The sequence below is a fragment of the Miniopterus natalensis genome, chromosome 1, assembly GCF_054644295.1.
Source record: "Miniopterus natalensis isolate mMinNat1 chromosome 1, mMinNat1.hap1, whole genome shotgun sequence".
Classification (NCBI taxonomy): domain Eukaryota; kingdom Metazoa; phylum Chordata; class Mammalia; order Chiroptera; family Miniopteridae; genus Miniopterus; species Miniopterus natalensis.
Genome location: NC_142081.1, coordinates 160,101,648 through 160,111,923, shown reverse-complemented (window position 1 = coordinate 160,111,923; position 10,276 = coordinate 160,101,648). Strand labels below are relative to the sequence as shown.

The following is a 10,276-nucleotide window of genomic DNA, read 5'->3' as shown; positions in this document are numbered from 1 at the left end:
AATCTGAGTCAAATATTAAGTAACTTAGCATGTGGTGGACTTTGTATATGAAAATCCAATTGGCTTGAATCTAAAGATCACACTAAGCACTAGCCACTGTGCCTCTACGATGCTGTTACATTCCGCACAAATGTAAATGATCACCCTCTAAATTTCCAATTGCAATGTAAAGAGCCAACTTTCACTTCAGAGTCAAACATTTCTCATTTCTGATGATGGACATGCACAACTTGCTTTCACCTCCATAAAGAGAGGGAAAAACAGGATTAAAACTAAATGGAAATCTGGGAGAGCAGAAAGGTGCAAAAGTGCAGGCTGGTGGCCTGAACTCTAAACAAAATCTCCACCATCTTTTGAAATCTGTGGGCAGGCCCTGAATCTCTCTGAATCACAGTAGCCTCATCAGCCAAAAAAGATGACAGTGCAGGCCCTGCTTTACCCTCCGACGGGCGTGTCATGTTCTAGTCTTATTTTCCATTCTCTGTCACATCTTGTCATTTACATTTTCTGCTGGGAAGACCACTGAATGGACTTTCTGTCTTTCTACAAAGCTTTCCATGACACACATGGGCAAAACTGAGCTGCACCTTGGTTTTCCATTACACCCTGAATCCGTACCATCTGATATAACAGGGCTGCTCTTCTGTCTGGCCTACACCACACTGAACTCCTGGACGGCAAGGGGCTGGTGGTCATTTAATCTCCCTCTTTACTGCCTCCCGGCCAGCACATTAAAAACACACAAGTGGATTTCACAAAATATGCTCTCAACAAATGTTGAACAGGAGAGAAGGCGTGAGTGTGGCCATTTCATCCTGCTAAATGTACGTGGTATTATTTAGCCTGCTCAGTATGACATGCCACTAAAAGGTGGCTTTTGAAGTTTCTCAGAATTAGGACACGTGCACTGTGAGCACACTGCGAGAAACCTGCTCTCCTGGCACGGTGGGGGGAGAGGAGCTCCTTCAGGGCAAGGAGACACTCAGAACAGTGCTTTTTTCTCTCCAAGTCAAGAAAAATCCAGCTCTGGGGTGGTTTCTGCATCAAACTTAGTCAAAGCAGCGCTCGGCACAGCCTTGGGCCCGCCCTCACCCACTGTGCTGCGGTAGAACCCGCTCCTTCACGCCGAGTGGCGTCCTCTCCAGAAGCCCTCTTTTCAAAGACCGTTCAGTCCAAATTCCTTTATCAGCAGAAAGGGGTTTGGAGTGAGACGGCCTTGAGCCTGCGCCTGCCCGGCCTCCCCCGGACCGGCGTGCGGCCCGCTCCCCTTGCGAAGCTGCCTCGCGCCTTCCCTGTGAAGCCGGGTGATGTGCGCACCCAGCGAGGCTGTCGCGCGAGACGGTCCACAGCTCACGCGCACAGCTGGGCCACAATCAGTGGGTAATATCGATTTTGGTGCGCGCCCTTGGGCCCCGCAGGAAATGCGCAGGGAGGCGGATTGAGAGCGCGGCCTCCCCAGGGCCCCTGAGGACACGCCGCCCGGCACACGCACACACGCACGCACGCACATACACGCACGCACACACACGCACACACACACACATGCACGCACACACACACATACACGCGCGCACACGCACGGCTCTCCCAGCAGGTGCGCGGCCGGCCATCCCGCGCATCCGTCCCCCTCGCCCAGACCCCGCACGCCTGTTGGGTCCCCTGGTCGTGCAGGACTCTCGCATCTCGCTGCGGGGCTGCCCCACGCAACCCCCGCCTGCCCCGACGTGAAAACCAGCCGAAGCGGGCGCGGGGCGGTTCGGAGCCCGAAGCGCGGGGCCTGCGCGGGCCGCAGGTCGCGGCCGCCTCCCGCCCTGGGCGCACCTGGCGGCGGCGCGGGCCCGGCCGCTTCCCCGGCGCTCACCTCCGCGGGCGGTTTGGGGGCGGCAGCCTCTCCGGGGCGGCGGCCGCCTCCGCCCACGCGCGGCCGTGACGTCCCGGGGAATGCCGGGCGGCCGCTCCTATAAAGCGGCAGGTGGCGCCCCGAGGAGCCACCGCTCCGCGCCCAGCCCGAGCCCACACCCGGCGAGCTCCCGGGCTGCGCGCAGCGCCCGCCCCACGCCGGCGGGGCCCGAGTCCGGCTCACGCCCCGCTCCCCCGCAGCCCGCGCTCGCGTGGGGTCGCCCCGGAGACCCGCCGCCGCCGCGCCGAGGGACCAATGCGCGCCCCGCTGCCGCCCGCGCCCGCGCTGCTGTCGCTCCTGCTGCTCGGCTCAGGTGAGCGCCCCAGCCGCGGCTCCAGAACGCGGCCCCGGCGCCCGGCGCCGCCGCGGAGCTCCCCGGGCCCTCCCTGCGCGGGGGCGCGGCCCCGGCGGGTGCGGGAGGCCCCGCACCTCTCCCCAGCCATCCCGCGGCCGCGGCTCCAGAACGCCGCCCCCGGCGCCCGGCGCCGCCGCGGAGCTCCCCGGGCCCCTCCCTGCGCGGGGGCGCGGCCCCGGCGGGTGCGGGAGGGTCCCGCACCTCTCCCCAGCCATCCCGCGGCCGAGCGGGCGCTCGCGGGGGCGCCCGCCGCGCTGCTCCTCCTGCCCAGCCCGCGCCTTCCTGGGGCACCTGGCGCGCCGGCCGAGGCGAGACGCACCGCGTGCCGTCGGGTCTAAGGAACACGGCGGGGACGCCTTCCCTGCTTCCCAGGCTTTTTCCTCAATTAAGAGCAATAGTGAAGCATAACCCACGGACACAGGCAATAGTGCTGCGAAGGCCTGGGCGGGGGGATGGGTGCGGGGAACAATAATAATGAAACAATGACAATAAAAATCATTTTCAACTACCTTTTATATTACTTTTGACATTTGATGGACATAGTCTTTTAAAACGTGAGCAGCTGTTAAGGAAGTCTGGTATTTCTATCTAGAACCTGCCTGTGGTTCCAGACATAATGGGGCAGGTGGCCTTCTGGCAACTCCAAGGCAATTGGTATGTGGAGACACGGGGATATTTAGACAATACCTGAGCAGTAATTATGTATATTAGATTAATTTGCCTATTTGGCAGTATTGTTTTTGATGTGGAAATTAAGGTCGACCATCCGTGGAAAAGAAAACCTTGATGAAAGAAGCCTGGTAATTGGAGCAGCTGAGCTTGCTTGTTGGCAAAGCGTGGAGTTGCTTTCCTGGGTGACTCAGCCCCAATGGCACATGTGCAATAACTGCTTTGATATCAGAAGATAAACGTTTCTCCTGAGCGTGGCTGGCTGGTGAGAAAGGCCCTGGGCTTTACCTTTGCTCCCTTGTTCTCTCTCCCATAGCCCATTATGCTGCTGGATCCGCTGGCAATGACACCTTCTCTGGGAAAGGGGAACCCTTTTCTGGGGACCACGATGCTGATGAATTTGAGGTCACCTCAAGAAGTGAGATGTCCTTAGGAAGCGAGACGTCCCTTGTGAGTGAGATGCCCTCTGATAGCGAGCTGTCCTCGGAGGTCGACTATGACTATGCGGAAGACTATGAGATTGAAACGCAAATATCTGGCTATCTCGTGGATGATTCGGTCAGAGGTGAGCGGAGAACAAGGGGAAAGTGTCGCCTGCGGGGTCAGGGTGTGTGTGAGCCACGCTAATTCAGCAGGAAAGCCGCCCCTGGGTTTCCAGTGGCTCCTGGTCTGTCTGTTGATAGCCTGCTGGGTAAGCTACACACCGAGATGGGCACGTTCTATATGCCAGGGTCTCTAATGAATGTATGAAAGTCTAATCTTCACAACTCTGAGTGGGAAATACCACTTTACAGGTCATCGTTGAAGCCTGAAAAGGTTCAGTGTTCTAGAAGCCTAGGGTTCCCCAGCCCGCAAGCAGATGAGCCAGAATGAGAACTCCAATCTGTCTGATTCCAGATCGTATGGCCTTTCCCGCTGGGCCTCATGACCCCCGTTCTGAGAGACAGGTACAGACACACGCCAGTTGTGCCTGCTCTGTATCTGAGCTGCTGTGCCCACTCCCACCACCCTTCTAAATAACGGCATTGAACACAAGGGAACAGAGGAAGGAATGGGAAAGGAGCAACTGCGCTTTAGCCTTAAGTACTAGGTATTGAGAAACTGGTAATAATAATAACATCTTCTGGAAATATTAAAGAACAGATATATCTGGAGCTTATATTGTTAAAAATCACAGTTTAACTCCATGTCCCATTCATCAGCTCAATAATTGTGACTCATGGTTTTCTTTTTTGCTGTTATCTGATCTTTAAAAAAGAACATTGGCTTAAAATGGAAGTACCAAAGTAGGAGCAAAGTATTGTTTATTACCCTCCTATTACTTTGGAGTTTGAGGGCAGATGAGGTCATCAGTCAGTCAGATCTAAGCATCTTAGTATCATCCACTGTGAAGGCAGGAGGCAAGACCCCTTCTCTCCTGACCTTAATTTCCCTGACTTCTTCCCCTCTTTCGGGCTCCCAGAACAGGTGAGAGAGGGCAGGTGATACCACAGGGAAAGTGACCTGCTTAAGGGACAGGTGGGAACAGCTTTAGTGAACACTCTACTTTACTCCCTTTCTTTGGTACTTGTACTTTTATGTGTGGTGGGAAGGGATCCATTTATAATTCTTATTTTTGGAGGAATGATATTAGACCATTAAGATTCTAAAAACTGTTCTCTTAAAGATGTTAACATTTCAGAAGGCCAAATAAATTGTTAGTGGTGAAAATGACGAGTGGTTAAAATTGCAATGCATTGTGTGTGAAGCTGAAACTGTTGGCTGAACTCCTTTAAAGGCCATTAAACCCAAGGGGTTAATGTCTACTATAGCATTTCAGAATAGTGACTGTTTGCCTCTGTCTAAAACTTGTAATATGTCTGATAAAATGCAGCAATATCCATTTAAAATGTACCTATTAGAGGATTTATTCTAATTGTACTTTTTATCATCAGAAGAAAGTTTCAGTATAAAAATTGCACAACTACCTATTGCACATTGCTCTTAATTTGACTATTGTTAATGTTGTTATAGTTACCTGCTAAAATATGTATAATATTTATTTGTTGTTTCCTTAATCTCAGGGTTCTCTCTTGTTTCTGAAGTTTTCTATTTAGTGGATACTGCAGGCCCATTATGAGTAATGGGATTATTAACATCATGATATTTGCCTCTTTTCATTGAACTCTGTTTGCTAAATACTTTCTCAGATAAACCTATTCAGGGATTAGTATAACAAAATGCAGGGCTCTAACATGGAAATTCCTTCTTCCTATATTAGGCTTGTGGGTAAACTATACCCTGCATAACTATAACGCTGAACAAACACTTCTGTGGATCTAAAGAGTTAAGATGAATTTCTGAAGCATCAAGTACAAATACATCTGGACTCCTATTTTTCCAAACTGATTGACCACAGAAACAAACCCTGTGGAATGTATTGATTAATTATAGCCTACTGTATTCTGGGAGTTGCAGAAAATTGTTTTACTCTATAAATTTCAGTTTTTCCCCACCCTCACATAATGCACACTAATTCCTAATTATTATAATGAGCACAAGACTGATATGAGTAAATAAAATCCACAAATATACCCATGCCCCTCTTTAATCAATGGCATTTGATTTCCAAGAGAAATCATTGTGGAGTAAGGAGATGACAGGCTTTAACGTCCCAGCTCTGCCTTTTTCTAGCTGCGTTGTCCCAGGGCAAGTTTCTTGCCTTCACTCAACTTCAGAGTCTTCATCTATATCACCTGGGTAGTGATACATTCACCTGTGATTTGGGTTAATTTAATTAACGTTCATTACCAAGAACTTGGAATGCATTAGAATTTGAGAACTGTTTAAAATATTTCATGGATTTTCTTAGACAGGTAACTCATATTATCAATAATAATAATACTGATACAAGTAAATTCAAAATATGTTTCTAAGCTAATAAAATAACAAAGGAGTTGAGATTTATAAGTGCCCCACAATACCTATATTCTCTTTACCCTATTATTGTGTATGAATTGTGTTAAATAATGAGACAGAGGTGGTTGCTCTTCCCATGGGCTCTCACTGCTAGGACTTCTTTCTCTTATGTCTCCAAAATGATGATATTCAGGATGAAGAGAGACTCTTATCAATAAAACTTTTTTTTTTTAGTTGAACAGGTAGTTAAGCCCAAGGAAAATAAAACAGAAAGTGAAAATACTACAGATAAACCCAAAAGAAAGAAGAAAGGACACAAAAATAAAAAAAATAGAAAAAACAGAAAGAAAAATCCGTGCGATACAAAATTTCAAAATTTCTGCATTCATGGAGAATGCAGATATATAGAGAACCTGAAAAGAGTAACGTGCAAGTAAGTTTTCCTAAACTGTGTAGAATTCTGTATTTCTAACAACGTCTGGAACTCCTCGCTGCAGAAAACCATTTATTTTTCCAATGTATAAACCAAGGGTCTGCAAACCTCTAAGGACCAGATAGTAAATCTTTTAGGCTTCCTGGGTCAAGATTACATATGTACTTATAGAACAAATTTAAAAGTAACCACTTAAAAATGTAAAAACCATTTTTGGCTTGCCTACTGTAGAAAACCTAGAAAGCAGCTAAATTTGACTCATGGGCTGTAGTTGACGGACCCCTGGTACAAATCATTTTACAACATGGATTTGACAAAACCTCTTTTTAAATGAGGACCTCATGATACTTTTCACATAATGTTGTTCTATTGTCCTTCCCCTAAAAATTACTAGCGCATGAAATGATAGTGGAATGTATTAGCTGCATAACAAGTCGCTGAACTCATCAGCTGGCCATAGAAGGAGCACAAAGGAAGAAGAGGTGCGCCTTCCTAGAATAACAGCCAGACTAATCTCAGCGTGTTCTTGTATGCACAGATCTTTGGCTCGAATGCATTCTATGCCTCATGATTTCGAAACACAAATATAAGGCCTGACTTATTTTTTTAGTATTAGAATTGAACGGCTATGACCTGGAAAGTAAGCCTAAGGTATGTGGAATGTTTCTAGTTATTATAATTTTGGAATGTGGTTTGTTTATAGTTGTCATCAGGATTACTCTGGTGAACGGTGCGGGGGAAAATCCATGAAGACTCACAGCGCGGTTGATGGTGATTTATCAAAAATTATGTTAGTAGTCATAACTGCCTTTGTCTCGGCCGTGAGCTTCGCAGTTGTTGCTGCTGTTATTGCAATCCAGTAAGTATAGCATAATTTAAAAACTTCTCACAAAATAATGCCAGGTTAATTTCAATATGTATTTTTTTAATCACAATGTACTATCAGATTTTAAATAAATTATTCTTCTGGTGGCACCTGATCTTTGGTCATATCTTTACACTTCATTGACAAAGATCACAGAATATAGTCCAAATTTATATTACGTTGACCACCATAGAAACTTAATATGTAAAGGCCTTTTCCACAAAATCTAGAAAGTTTTTTGAACTTAAAAATTGATGGGTTTTATTTCATGTCCTATTTCTACTCATGGCTACTTTGAGATCTCAAGAGTGTTGGAATCTACTTAGAGTATCTTAAGCTTAAGCAAGCCTCCCAGAATCTAATTAAGGCCTGGCTCACAGTAGGTTAGAATGTGGCTTGTTTACAGATGTCATCAGGATTACTTTGGTGAACGGTGTGGGGAAAAGTCCATGAAGACTCACAGCGCGGTTGACAGAGATACCGCTTTGATACTAAATATCACAAAGAGCTTCGAAACAGGAGCCCAGAAAAGATGTCTTTTGCTTTTATTAGAGTGCAAAATCCTGAATTAGGGATTTCACAGCATGGTCCTAACTTACTTGGACCTTATGCCTATTCTGTTATTGTCAAATGAATATGGGAACTCAGTTATGAAAACACAGCGTCTCCCCCCTCTGGTTTTATGGTGTGGCGTAGGAAGCGGGGACAGTTCTCTTACTGTTTCACTCCCGCAGTATCTTCCTTGTGCTCACGGTAGCAGATCCCATACTTCATGTCATGACCAGTGAAGGGTAGAACTAGACTGTTGCAGCTCGGACACACTGGCAGGTATATCAAAATGGCATTGTCTGTCCAACAGAAGTCAGTCAGTGGAGGAAGCTGGGGGAGGGTGTGAATGGCTCTATAGTGACTCATGTGCTCCCAGAGCTTGGGAAAGCAATAGGCTCATTATTCTAATTTTAGGTCTTGGTAAATTACTTTAACAACTGGATTGTGTACATGATCCACCACTCTCGCCATTCAGAAAACTAGGGGTTATCTTCTGCCATTGTTTACTGTTATTTTAAATGCGGATCAGATAATGAAAAAGTGGCACATAAAAACTGTTTTATGATGCCCATAAAGTTTGATCTGTGGTTTAAATTTGTTTTGCACACCCTGGGAGTGATTTTGATCTGTGCGTACCTCAAGCGAGATAGCAGATGTGTTCAGGAAAGATGCCCTCAGACATACCATTAGTATCTGACATGAGGATAGAAGAAAAAGTTGCCAGTTGAAGATGTTTTGAAGTAATTATGCAAGCCTGTAGTTACTCAAGTTGAAATGTTTAATAATCCTTTGGAAAACAGGAAAAAACTTTATGTTGGCACTCTTAAAGCTAAGCGGTGACTTTTCTCCATAATCATCTTGTATCTGAAACACTAAACACTAGTCTGAGCTACAATTCCTGTTTTCTCATAATTGCAGTGACTTTCCCCCCAAACACAACAACAAAACATCTTATGATTTTAATAATAATATTTAGTGGATAAGTTAAAGATCTACTAAAAATAGAAATGTTTCTACAATGCCAACATATTTTTAAACCATTCTGTTTTTAAATACAAAGTAGCAATAAATAGAAGGATGTATTTATTATATATAGAAATAAATAAAACCCAACTTGTAAGCCTGTTTAAAAAAATCCTAATCATTTAGATTAGTTTGTTCAAGCATAAAGTCTTTCTCTGGTAAAACTACACTATCTTCTTTCTCCATTTGTGCATGGCAGCTGTGCTGAGTTTTGAAAAATAAAAACATTTTGATGTGTTCCATGCTTTCTGAAAATTTGCATCTCAAGGCATATTTATTTAAATATCAATACTCTGGAAATATGTTTACATAAAGTCATCATAAACATCGCATTAAAAAGAACACTGGTAGCGTTTTATAGTTGGGTTTAGATTTTGCTTTGGTGTAGAGCATAATGTGGAACGGTCTATAAGGACTCACAGAAAGGAATTCCCTGTACTCACGAAAACCGCAGTTAATAAATGGATAAATAAAACTTTGATGACAGTAGAATATTTTGTTCTCTGAAGGCTTCGAAAACGATACTTCAGGGAATATGAAGGAGAAGCTGAAGAACAAACGAAACTTCGACAAGAAAATGGAAATGCACATGCCGTAGCATAAATGAAGACAATATTACAGGTTTGTGTTTTAAAGAATATCTTTAGACCACATACTATAATTTTGAAAAATACAGCATCTATTAAGAAACATGAGGAAAGTGAGTGTTCTTAATGATGAACACCTGCTACGTTAAAGCGTTACTCTTTGAGCACGAAGTGGAGCTCAATGCTGAGGGCTGTCCTTAGTCTTATAAAAATGAGGGAGATGCAGATCTTCTTCTCAAAGAGCTTAGTATTTAGTAGACAGAAAATTGGGCAGGGAACCAGAATACAAGGTGAAGTAAGATATGTGTCATGAGAAAAGAACCAATGGTCGTCACAAAGGACAGTATTACGCCTTTTCTTAGGACTGAGTAGTAGTCCACGGTATGCATGCACCACATCCCCGTCGGGTCCTGAGAATATCAGCTGAAGGAACTAAGTCAGACGGAAAAAGTCAAGAACCGTATGATTTCACTTATATGTGGGATATAAAACTGAAAGCAACAAATGAACAAGTGAGCAAAGCAAACACTCATAGGCACAGAGAATAGTATGGTGGTTACCCGAGGCAGGGAGGCGGAGGAGCAGTGAAGGGCAGAGGGCACCGGTTATGTGGCGACAGGAGCCTTGGCTTCGGGTGGCGGGCACACAGTGCAGTATGCAGATCACGTATCGTTGAACTGTGCCCTTGAAACCTATATAATTTTAATGAATGTCAGCCCAATAAATTAATTTTTGAAAAGGAAAGGAACCAGTGGAACAGGAGGAGTTTCCGGGGAAGGGTAGCAGGGATTTGGCAGGCGGCCCTTGGAGAGAGGCCAGGGTAGCTTGCAGGGTGCCGTCGAGCGAGCCTTAAAGGGCGGTGGGACTGGGACGAGCGGTTACAAACGGAAAGGAAGAGTAAGGCGTAAGGGGCACTGCAGCATTTTAGACACTGCTGACAGATAGCTTAGTCAAATGGATGTTGGGGAGACTGAGTTGAAATGATAGGCTGAGCTCA

The 10,276-nt window shown here is 45.6% G+C and overlaps 1 protein-coding gene across 1 annotated transcript; it reads left to right on the top strand.

The window, feature by feature from the left end:
• Positions 1 to 2,137: 2,137 nt before the first annotated feature.
• Positions 2,138 to 9,295, top strand: AREG (amphiregulin). Its single transcript, XM_087816408.1, has 5 exons — positions 2,138 to 2,213; positions 3,241 to 3,489; positions 6,057 to 6,255; positions 6,959 to 7,114; positions 9,202 to 9,295. Exons 1-5 carry the CDS (start codon positions 2,156 to 2,158, stop codon positions 9,293 to 9,295), a joined length of 756 nt encoding a protein of 251 aa, XP_087672534.1. The 5' UTR covers positions 2,138 to 2,155.
• The last annotated feature ends 981 nt before the right edge of the window (positions 9,296 to 10,276 follow it).